Raw genomic sequence first — 12,615 nt, forward strand, 5'->3', positions numbered from 1 at the left:
ACTTACCCCCGAAATACATGTATAACTTAGACAAAAACATAAAGAACACACAAGAACAAGATTTGTTGGTAGAATCTTGAAACGCTTTTTGAAATGTGAAGGGCGTCAGAAGTGAGCGGATAAAAAGCCCAAGCGACAACAAAATAACAGATTTAGAGCAAAGCTGCGCCAATAAAAGCATGAGGCAGGTGCCGACTTACAGCAGTCAAGTGAGAGAATGCAGCTGTTGAATCTGTCAGTTTATTGAGAGAAAAGACACATAAGGGCAAAGCAACAGGAAGGTAGGCCTGGCATGAGTTTTAGGAGGAAGAAGGGCAACCAGGAAGAGAATAAGTAGTGTTTTTACCAGAGGAACCAGCAGGAGTATGGCATACCCAAAGGCAAGGAAAAAGATGCAAGAACAGGTGAGTGTTACTGTCAAAAGAAATAAAGCTTGTGTAGTTACCATGGCGATGGCGCTGATCGTCAGAGAGGTCTAGATCCAACATCAGATCATCTTCGTCCAACTCTGAGGAGCCCATGTTGTTCAACATATCCTGGGGGAGGGAGAGACGTCCATTGTGAAAATTTGTATCAGAAAATAACGAAATTCTGATAATTATCAATCACATGTAGGGAATATTCTTTTGGGACATATTGCGAGGGTTCTTGTTTCAGTCTACTTTTATGAAATGCTGCACCTTATCCAGTCCATGAAAACTTATTAGCATTTTAGAAATGTGTGCCAATTCGTTTTTAAGATCCAAGCTCATTTATTAAAAAGGATCATCATTATTTGCATAATACTTTGATTTTGCTTGTCAAGAATATTATTTTTTTGATTAACATTTTATTGTGACCTCTACTCGGATCATCCAAAAACAATAATATTATTAGAACAAATTAAACAGTTACAAGTTTGGAAGTTTGTATTATTATATTTTCATTGCAAGGGTTGAATATTTGTGGCATTTTAATGGAATTGTTATGTGATGCTCTCGGATAGCAGCCATAGCAGGTGTATTGTACCCACATAAAATACTATATGGAAAAATAGACGCATTAATTCCACCCCCCTTAATAGGGTATACGGAAAGAAAATGTGGAACAAATCAAACAAAAGGTTCACAAGGAGAGAGAAGTCCCTAGTTCTAGTCTACCTTTCTATTATGAAGTGCCATTTTAATGTGCCTATAACTTGTCGAGATTATAGATCATGGTATTGTTCTGCTACTTGCAGAATGAACTACTAATACATTAACTGCTCTATAGCTATGGGGCTGGAATTTAGTAAATGACACTCAACCATTTCATGCACAACCATCCCATCTGTACTATTCATCTTTCCAGGATATCCAGGCCATTTAGGCAGAATTTACATACCCTTGCCTAAAAAACGTTGATGGATATTCAGAAAATAATTGCATGTCGTAAAACTGGGATTGTGGCGCAGTTAATGTTTGGAATGGCAGGACTGCCCTCTAGTGGTTGCAAAGAATGAAACCTCCATATGACAAAGATAGTAATGCAGCCAAATACATTTTATGAGACACTTACATTTGCTCTAATCACTCAAGTTTTAAATGAGAAAATTTGGAAAGGCAGAATTTGTTGAATTTTTTTTTTTTGATATTAATTAAGGAAGTTTTTATAAACAGCTTTAACAAGAAATAAATGCACAAGGTCAGTAATCAGAATCATGAGGCTTAGACAGAATAGATTGAGTATTTATAGAGGCTTGACTGAATATGCATATATTCTGCGAATACACGCAGTTGGCCAATTATGATTAAACATAGTTTACAGATCAAATATTCTAGTGGCCTCATATCAGACCAGAAGTGGTAAGGAGTACCTATTTCATAGCACATATTCTACAAAGAATTCTACTAAATTCTGCAGCTGGTGGAGGAACATTCACGTTCGAACCTCAGATTGATATCCATGTGTTGGAGCACTAGACCTTAGCATCATATCAAACTATTAAATCATACATCGTGATGTGATGTGATGTGATGCATGCGTATGTGTATGTGTATGCGTGTGTGCTTAATCAATAATGTTCCCCAAACACCTAATGAAATGATTTTCATGGCAATATCTTGAAAAATCTCCATATAATAAATGTGTACATGCCGCCATGCTATACTGTGAATGAAAGAGCAATATTGGATTATTGCGACAGGAGCAAATATGGAAAAAAGATTCAAACACATCGCAGGGGTAATTCAATTGAACACAGGGCTTATATTTGCATCATTAGAGCTAATAGCTACAAGGTATTGGAAAAACCATGAAGACCATATTATTCCACTGCAAGACTTCATTTGGAGCTAAATTACCTATTTTAATGGGTGCCTAGAGCCACGAGACTTTTTTAAAAGAGGCTTTTAAAATCCAGAGGTGCCAGCTGTTTAACCTCGCATGTACATTTCGCGGGAGAGTAATCCTCATGTCCGTACGTATTTTATGCACATTAGGATTTATATATTATGAGATCATAGGGATTTTGGCACTCGTTACGAGGGGACGACGTGTCGTTACAGACGGCCAGGCTGACACCCAAACCCAGAAAGGAGAGAAGGCGGGTAGCCGACGGAGGGGTGACTCATCCAAAGCTATTAAGAGCTATCGATGAAAATGACATACGTTTTCTGTGTAAATCACTTTTATTTTCCATGCCTCCGGGCTTCGGGGTCACATGGATCCAGCGAGCGGCGTCAGCGGGAAAGAAACCATGTTCGAGGACCTGTGGTACCGCAGTAGTTCACAAGTATGAGCATGTATTGGCCTGGGGGAAATACTAGTAATTAAATGGAACATCCATTGGGAAGTTGTATTATCCGCTTCCACAAAAGTGTGCAAGTTATCATTTCTCATTTCAAACGTATTTTGGAATTGCAAGCTAAACGGGTTATTTCGGATGATCTGTCTTTCGTCTATCAACTACTGATCATAATACATGGATGATGTATCACTGAAGATGTTGAAGTGCATCAGTAGACGTATTTCACAACTGATGAATGGAAGCAACGCTATTGAAACCAAGGCCTGGTTGACGGACAGATCATACAGGTAGGGAATGTATACGAGACTGCTTGTGAAATTTTTGAATAGATTCATCCAAGAATATGCCTTTTGTGAGGTGCAGACATGTTGACAATTGTTTATGGATAAAATATACAATCCTTACAGACAGGTTTATACCAGCTGCTCTCCTTTTAGTCGCAAAGGGTTCGAATGAGCAACCCAAACAATAATACAGATGATCAATATTAAGATGAGAATGCAAGGTAGCAGTGATAACGGCTACAAACAACATTGTATGTGTACGCAGTCTGTATTGAATATGTACTGCTCAAAACTTTAAGCATTTAAAAGCACTAGCCAGAATTCCCCCCCTTCATTCCCTCAAACAGACAACCCCAGTCCAGGAGGAATCTAAATGTTTCTGATGATCAAACCACACTTTTTGGATTCCTCCACTAAATGTAAAAAGTGTTTTGAATGGAGGCAGCTGCTTCCCTGATCACAGGTGGAGGAGAGGAGAGTGTGTAGGCTAAGAAATTATCTTGGTCCACCACAACCCTGGAGGACGAATGCTGTTTTTTAAAGACTCAGCAAGAAGCCCCAGGATGTAGAGAAGCCCTCACACGAACCTCGCCTCACCCTCACAGGCCTGACTGTGCAGGTTGAGAGAACCAAGCCAAACCGGTGGTGCTCAGCCCCCATCTGAGCTCCCCATTCATTTTCTATATCCCTGTCCCACAAAAATATAAATAAACAAACAAACAAACAAACAGGGAGGCAAAAGTGCTGACCAAGGAACACACATGCATCCTGGGGAGCAACTTGGAGGTACTATACATAAGAAGAAGACATCAGCAGTCGCTCAAGGTTGTTTAGACGGAGTAATGCTGGTCGGAAGAGTTCCCGCCTGCACAACACTGATAAATGATCTCCTTCCACTTTAAGTTATTCCCTTAACTTTTGTGATTATGACTTGTGAATTACATGAGGCCGTATCGAGTCTGGGGGTTTGTTCCCCCCCCCCACACACACACACACGTTTGTTAAACACCTTAAATATAATGCATAATTTATAAACTGCACTGTGCAGTGCAGTTTATGCTCACTCTGTCGATACAAGCTAAACTACTACTTAGCTCCTGTGTAGAATTTAGCGGCATCTAGTGGAACAATCATTGCCGAATTGGAATATGATACTCTAAAATGTAATTATTTTTATTTATTTGTTTTTATTTTGCATTTTCCTGCTTTATTATAGAGTGAGATAGGCAGAAGGGTATGGGAGATATGGGAGATATAGGCTTCATGGTACACGCTCTATCTGGTGAGCCACCGGAGTGCCCTAAAGTTTTAGGTCTTATTAGTGTAAGAAAAAACAGTGAAAATAAGAATCTTTGTCGGCCTTAGAATAGAATGAGCCGAAAAGGTTAATAGGCCGTTACCTCCACCATCTATTACAACAAATACAATCACCATGGTGACTTTGTCTCTAAAGCCGTCAAAAATCGACCTTGGTGCCAAATCAATGTTGAATTTTTGCAAAAAAAGAAATACCTGCTACAAGCACCTTACACAATACCAGCCAGTACAGGCCAATTTAGCCCTTGGAAAGAGAGGGTAGAGGCTGGGGCAACCTCACCGATAGTGACTTTTTTTTTACACATTGGACCACTAAAGGCAGAAAAGAAAATCATTCCTTTAGCCATGCCCTTGGGGCCCAGATTTATTGTGAAATTTCCTGTAAAGCGGTGTATTAGAGATTTAAAAAACGGCTAGCTTACTTAACTCCGTGAAAATGACTTGTTGCACTTCTTCTCTAAAGTTTCTAAACGTACTGGCAGGAAGGTATTGTGGGGACAAAATGCACAGAGGAATTGAAAAGACCACATGATTGAGATGTCTTGGTTTGGAAGGCAGAGAGAGCAGAGCTACGATGCCCTGCGGGGATGGATGACAGCTCCTAGTCAGCCTGGGTAGGCCTGTGAGTCCCCAGGAGAAGCTGAGAGGGAGGCCTGGACTCCGGACAGCACTGCTTGGATTGATGTATTTATATACTAGGGACAAGTGTCGTGAATTTGCTTTGGCTAAAAACACTGATGCATACATCAGATGACTGTTTCACACTTATCTATGTTTTTGAAGGTCTCTATTCAAATAAAACCTAAATAATATATATAGGTGGTAGTTATTGGAATCAATTACAAGGGTTTGAGTTTTGTTTGGATGGGATTAATGTAAAGCGGAAAGCCTTAGTGCAGGATAACAAGGCCTGCTGCCTTTATGAAAGAATGATTGACATTTTGTTTGTAATTTTTGTTTTGCCACAATGAAACAGGTTTTTGGTCAGGAACAACCAACTCACCGAATACTCTCGCTTTCATTTTCGCTTGCATTCACACACACACACACACACACACACACACACACACACACACACACACACACACACACACACACACACACACACACACACACACACACACACACACACACACACACACACACACACACACACACACACACACACACACACACACACACAACCTACCAGGCTGCCCAGTTTGGACGAGGAGGAGTTGTTCCTGTGCTTGATAAGACCGAAGCCCTCGATGCCATGCGCGTCACCGTGGCTGCCTTGGATACGGGGTCCACCAGCCCCTTCGGAGGAGGAGCGCAGCCGTCTCTCCATCCTCATGACGCCGTGATAGGGGCTCACACTGCTGCACATGGAGGCTGCCCAGGAGAGAGAGGAGAGAGGGGTGGAGTCAGAGCACAAGGTGGGGTTCGCGCTCCACAAGCCCATTTGGGATCCAGCCCCTGTATTTCTCCTTACCAAATCGGTCCTCATGCTAATCATTTTTGACATATCTGTCCTTATTTAGGCTCATGAATGGGTTCTTTGAATCTATTGTAAAACAATTTAAATTCTCTTACTTTGTACGGGCTGTCTACTGTCTACATACAGTGCCCGGAGCAGGAAGCATAAGAACATGACTACAAAAATAACAACGAGAAGGAGAAGAAGCATAGAGTTTTTTTTGATGAAGAATTTCACAGAGCAATATCCAAAACATGAACTGAATCCGGATATCCCTACCGATCCTTCTAGCAATCTCACCAACATTCCAGTCGTTTCTTGGTGTGATGCGAACACCTAGAACAAGGTTTGTCCCTCGACCTGATTGCTGTCTGTTATAATACGTACCATTGAGTTTCATATTATATTGCTTAGCAACCATTGAATCCTTACACAAACATTAACATGACCGCTAGAATATCAATTCCTCCCCCGGCAACAAAAGTACATTCTTAATACTGATAAAGAGCATCTATTGGCCCTCCTTGATACTCCGTGGCCATTTCTCCCCAAGAACCCGCCCTCACACAGCCAAGCCTGGGCAGAGGTTCCTAACCCTTGGTTCAAAGCGACCTTGAGCTGCAGAGAATTGTTCTGGGCCAATTGGAATGGGCACTAGGTTTGGTACCATGCAACCTTTGTCCGCCGCCAAGAATATCAGACCACATCACAGCAGCATCCCCATGGAGCAGTGAACAGCCAGAGAGTTCAGTCCTTCTGTGTGTGGGTGGATATGCATGCAAGGCATGCCCATGTGTGTCTGTGTGCATGCAAGTGTGTGCGTGTGTTGAAAAAAGCATAAAGAAGGCCAACCGGGGCAGTCATTACATGGATAAAAGGCTGTCCATTCTGCACCACTATTAATAGCACATCATTTCACGGGGAGAGGAGCAGAGGCCGTGACAGTGCAGTAACAATCACAACTTCCCCTGCCGACCCCTCTGTTAATGAGAGAGTATGTAGGAGACTCCATGGGAGAGAGCTTTTATATGATATTCTATCTGTGATTATGATTTCCATTTCCTATCTCTTCCGGCATTGAAAAAACGAAAAGTTCACCACCCTACGTCATCCATGCGCAGTTCAAACCCACTATGGATTAGTCATCTCAACAGCTCAATACAAATAAATTGTATATGACTCCTTCTGGTTTGTTAGCACCACTGCAATGGTCAAATACACAACAATAACTACCCCGTGATTGAGAATTGTACGCACAGTTCCTTATTTAGACAATCAATGACAGAAAAAACAAAACCAACCACCACATCGCGGTTCCCTTTCCACGATGGGTTTCTTACACAGTTTAGCGATATCAAAAACAAGTTTGATCTGGAGAGGGGAAACCAGGGCGAGACCTAACTGGCATCGTCGATGGACACTGGGAACCTGAGGAGAAGATCGTTTCCAACACCATTGCTTGCTGTGTTTGACAGCTTCACTGCTATGAAAAACTTTTTTAGCCGTAGCCTTGGGGTTTCTGATTTATTCTGAAAGTACCAAATCCAATTTGATACCCGGGGCACCGCTGAGAAATAACGTTAGAGCTTTTCAAGAGAAACGCGAGCGTGACATTAACAAATCTCCGGCGTCCGACACAGGATGGAATCACACAGTTTAGAAACACCCCTAAAGCACTGCTTTTAATCTATTAAAGTAATAGTCATTATGATAATTGTCGTTGAGTATTTATTTTTACGTGTGCCACTGGTGTGCTCTAAACACCGGGGGTAAAATGGAGGCTGAATTAGTTATGAAGGACACAATGTATAGTTAACTTGTAAACGATGTGTATTCTGGGACACCAGTGTGAACTAGCATCTTTTGTACAGCCTATGAGGGAGTTTTGTCTCCAAGAGAAGGTAGGGTGTGTGTGTGTGTGTGTGTGTGTGTGTGTGTGTGTGTGTGTGTGTGTGTGTGTGTGTGTGTGTGTGTGTGTGTGTGTGTGTGTGTGTGTGTGTGTGTGTGTGTGTGTGTGTGTGTGTGTGTGTGTGTGTGTGTGCAAGAAATGGATACCTATCGTATGCGGGTGGTTGAGAAAGTGTGTATTTATGTAGGTGGTTGTGAGTCAGGGTTAATCTGTGTATGTGTGGGCGTGCGTGTCCATGTGCTTGTCTCGATGCGTGTGCAAACAGGTGCCGTGGTTGTGCGTGTGCGCTGACCTGCGTGGGGCTTTCGGAGCTGCGAGGGCCTGTGCTCCTGATGACTGCAGCAGTGGCCCCTACCCACTTCTTGCACCGAGACTGCGTTCCTGCCACTCCTCTCCGTGGGCTCCGGGTTCGGGCGCCAGCCCTCGCTGCGCACCACACAGGCCTCACTCTCGCTCGTCGTCTCCGTCTGGTAGCCACACTTCCTGTCTTCCGCTGACCCTTTCCTGTCCCTCTGGTACAACGTCCTCTTCTCCTGCACTCCTTCCGCCCTCTGCTCGGCCTGCACATTCTTCACCCCCACCGGTGATTGTTGTTGTTGTTGCTGCTGCAGCTGCTGCTGCTCTGGGGCTGGCGGTGTTGGCGGTGATGGCGGTGTTGGTGACGGTGGCGACGGTGGCGACGGAAGGGGAAGGCAGGGTACAGCCGTCTCTGGATCTGACTGGGAGACGGCAGTGTCATAGTCGGTGGGGTTGGGGGTGCTGGTGTCTTGGAGAGGCTGGTCTGCGCAGGACTGGGCCGGTGTGGAAAACTCCTAGAAAGAGAAGACAGACATCATCATCTATAAATGTATCAGAAAAAGCTAAATACATAATCGAATGTGTTTATGTTTGTGGTTAATCTAAGCAAGCTTTATGATGTACGATGTTTACAATCCACAACTCTACCTTGCACATAAGGGAGAGCATTATTTATTTTCAATTGCTCATCATTCAGCCTTCATTCTCATAGCTGTCAACTAAAAGGTGAGTGAGCAATGGGTTTGACTTTTTGAGTCTATTTTATACACTGAATGTATAATAAATATTTCTATTTGCAGTCCGGAGGGCTCCAGTACAGCACATTGCCCTCCTTATAACACATTTGCTCACCTGTTCCAGATAATCCATTAAGGATTATAATCAAAATCAGGTCTGTAAGAGTGCTAGGGTGGAAGGAGGACAACTGTTGGACAGGACTTCTCTCAGTGGAATGTGTTCCAAACCTGGATGGATCGATGACGTGCTCCCAAAGGAATACAAGAGGGACCAGAGCACTTTACCTGGGAGGTAGGGTCCAGCTGGCTGAGGCTATCGACTAGGAGAGCAGGATCAGCGGGAGCGGGGTCAGTCTCCTCCCCAGGGAGAGAGGGAGGTCCGGGGCCTTCAGCAGACGCAGGGCTTGGTGCAGGGAGCGCCTCCACCTCCGATACGGAGTCCTCCGTGTTTGGGATGAATTCCGAAGGGGTAACAGCGGTGGTCCGGTCCTCCGACATCATGGGCGACTGGAGTGAGCTGTCGGCCCCGGCGCCCAGCAGATCGCCGGGGCAGGACCCCGGGGTGAGTCCACCGGTGGGAGCAGCAGCCGCGGTGGATCCGGCGGGCTCCAGGGTCACCTCTGGAGGCCTGCTGGGGTCTGAGGTGCGAGACAAGCGGTGGTTTGCCGAGAAGGATTTGGGCAGCAGCTGCTTCTTCTGCCGCGTCGAACGCCTGTTGTTGTTGTTGCTGCTTGCCTTGCTGTAGTCGTCAAGGTAACCGGAATCGTCCCCCTCGTTGGTCCCCGAGCTGCTGATGCAGTTTGTGAACACGTTGCGATTGGTCGAGGAGGACGAGGAAGAGGCCTTGTCAAAATCCTCGGTCAGAGAGCGCGTGATCTTTTTCTGCTTGTGGCTGCCGAACCCAAAGTGGTGTCGCGACTTGGTGCGCCCGCCGCCGTCGGCCGATGCTGACGGCGACAGAACGGCGGTCGGTGCCGTCGTCTGCTGGGTGTTCCCGTTGGCGTCCGTGCCCCCTTGCGTCGTCAGCGGAGGGGTGAGGTTGAGGTTCGGCGGCTGCACCCGTGGCTCGCTGTGGCGCTTGGAGGCAAAGCTGAGCGACGGCGCCCGGAACAGGCTCCGCCGTTTGCCCGTGCTGCCGGAGCTGGAGTTGGTGCTGGAGGGGGAGGAAGTGTGGACGCCATTCCCGACGCCGCCCGATGAGGGGGAGGACGGGAGGGAGTCCTGCTTCTTGCTGCTGCTGCGGCGGAAGATGGGCAGGCGGGAGACGAGCGTGGAGCGACGCGGCACCGACTCCCCCATCTAAGAGCTGCGGAACGTTGGCACCCTTGTGAGACAAGAGGGCAATAAAAGGTTGCGAAAGGCTGAGCTATTATTAATGCTCAATGATGGGTATTCAAACTTATCGTCATTCCATTTTTTCTTTCTTTTCATAGAATTTGATGCAAAAAAACAATAGTCAACTTGTATATGAAACTAGGACAAATCTGGTGTTGGAGGCCGGTTGCGGGGGGGGTTGATTAAACTAGCAGTATTCTTTGCACACAAATGTTTCTAAGGCATGGCTGTCATATAGTACCAGTCACATAATCTAGATCAGTGAGGAAAAGGTCAACGCCAAAATAAACAAGATCAAAAGAAAAGCACGGAAAGGGACACAGTGCCAGGCTGGTAAGACGATCAGGATAATGTTTGAGCCTTGATGACTGTACTGCATCAGCTTAACGAGGCCTGGCAACCTCTTGACATGAGGCTGGATCACTTGTGTATCTGGCAGATCTCAGCTAGTCTAAGCAGTAGCTCAGTTCTAGCCACTACCATCATCTGAATGACAGTAAATATTGTTATTCGGGACTGGGGGAGTCAATTGTCACTAATTAGGTTTTCTCAATAAGCGAACTGTAGGCTAAACAAACATTCTGTATATCTGGTTCTGCGTAGACTACCAAGACACTTGTTTCTTGTGAGCACATGTGCACGCACACTGCAGACTAAACAGATGACTAAACAGAAGGTGTGCCTGGGGAATAATCAAATGGGTGTTTCTCCTTAAGGACTGGTTTTGCGCTTTGTCTGATTATATTCCCTGTTCTTATTTTACACATGGATTCATGCAGTACAACTCTCAGAACAGACAACCTAATGACCCCCACGCTGAAGGCTTTTGGAAAAGACTTGTCTCCTACAAAAGACGGACACAGATCTGGTCTTTGTTGCTTTATTTTATTTATAGTCATAACCCCCCACTTGCTCCAACAGACCGTGAATGATAACCTTGTTATATAACCACATATTCACCCAACTGTCAACACCAGCAAAACAAGTAATCTGTATTCTACCTTCACCCTATATCGGCTAAAACCTACCGTTTTGAATTAGGCTGATTGAGCCAAGTATAATATCTATTTACTTTTTTATCTTTCTATGACCGTCTATGACCGTCTATGACCGTTTTTCTTGACCATAGTCCCAAGAACACAAGAACGGCTCGAGTCCCCATATATCAACACCGAAAGAGAACTGTTTTCCTTTTAACTATTATCAAGCATCAAGATATTTACAAGTATCCCATGGGACCTGCTCAGGTACCTCCCCCAAGTGTACGCGTAGCCCAGGTAAGGACCCCTTGTTTAGGGATCCAGGTGGCCTTGGCGGGACGCCTAGTTGTGGGGATGACTAGGTGATGGGTGCCTGCATGGGGACCATACAGCCGGGGATGGGTGCCTGGTGATGGGGACTATACAGCCGGGGATGGGTGCCTGGTGATGGGGACTATACAGCCGGGGATGGGTGCCTGGTGGTGGGGACTACACAGCCGGTGATGGGTGCCTGGTGGTGGGGACTACACAGCCGATGATGGGTGCCTGGTGGTGGGGACTACACAGTCGATGCAGCATTTAGAGCACAGAACCAGGCGAGCTGTCAAACCGAAATGTCAACAACGCTAGCCGACCTTCCGGGCTCGATGTGCAGTTTTATCACCTACATGATAAAGCTTCACCAATTGCCACGGAGAGGTTTAGCAAGCAAGAAGCATTTACGATGGATAAACTCATTTGACTGTTGAGGGAATAACAACTCAAAAGGTCGCGGGGAAACAACATGAGACAACCCGTAGCTACAGTTCAGTCGGTTTGGCTAACCAGGCGTGAGTAACGTAGTGCAAGATGAGCCTACCTTCGGCGGAATTCCAGTATAATTAAACTAGGCCGCTCCACCAACAAACTGGTATTTTATCTCGTACAAAACACTCCAACCGGCAGAACATGCTATCAAGAAATCCAACATGAAGAACAATTTCAATTCCTTGAAAAAATAGCACCTTGCGCCGACAGCGATATTACTCGCCAGTGACGTGGAATGTCTTTTCCTCCTTCTCTTCTTCCGTGTTTGCAACGCAAAAAGGGGCACGAGCGTTTACGTTGTGACGTCTTCCACCGCTCTCCTCCTTCCCAGCCCCACCCACCGTTCCTGAGCAGGTGGATGGCCAGAGCCAATCCCTTGTCATCTTCTGTCGTGTCACACCTGACGCATATAGCTCACACATTATAGAGACGTCCAACAAATCAGGCTGAATTGACAGCAGCATCGTTTTCCCGGAGATGATGTTCGCACGTGGCATTCGTGTATTTATTTCTGTCGATGAATGTAAATCGAAAATCCCATGTGAATCTATATATTTGTTTAAAACATTTTAGTTCGATTTAAGCACGATATGTCAGTTTAGAAGACATCAGGTAATTAACTAGAATCAGATCAGATCATCATTCCTCTTCATCCCCTATGGGACATAAGCCTTCAATGACCACTCTCCATTGCATTCGGTCCATGGCAGCATGTTTGGCCTC

The 12,615-nt window shown here is 45.3% G+C and overlaps 1 protein-coding gene across 2 annotated transcripts in view; it reads right to left on the minus strand.

The window, feature by feature from the left end:
* Positions 1-12,217, minus strand: part of ccser1 (coiled-coil serine-rich protein 1) — a 99,271-nt gene extending 87,054 nt beyond the window's left edge. Inside the window, exons 1-5 of one of the 2 annotated variants that reach the window (XM_056591519.1) lie at positions 11,945-12,217; positions 9,056-10,076; positions 8,029-8,548; positions 5,558-5,742; positions 446-536 (exon numbers count right to left, since the gene is read on the minus strand). In XM_056591519.1, the coding sequence (XP_056447494.1) occupies positions 446-536; positions 5,558-5,742; positions 8,029-8,548; positions 9,056-10,069 (1,810 nt within the window). In that variant the 5' untranslated portion in view covers positions 10,070-10,076; positions 11,945-12,217. Of the gene's footprint in view, positions 1-445; positions 537-5,557; positions 5,743-8,028; positions 8,549-9,055; positions 10,095-11,944 lie in introns of both variants that reach the window. The other variant, XM_056591518.1, reaches the window with a different exon arrangement.
* Between the last annotated feature and the right edge of the window lie 398 nt (positions 12,218-12,615).

This window comes from Gadus chalcogrammus, chromosome 6, assembly GCF_026213295.1.
Source record: "Gadus chalcogrammus isolate NIFS_2021 chromosome 6, NIFS_Gcha_1.0, whole genome shotgun sequence".
Classification (NCBI taxonomy): Eukaryota; Metazoa; Chordata; class Actinopteri; order Gadiformes; family Gadidae; genus Gadus; species Gadus chalcogrammus.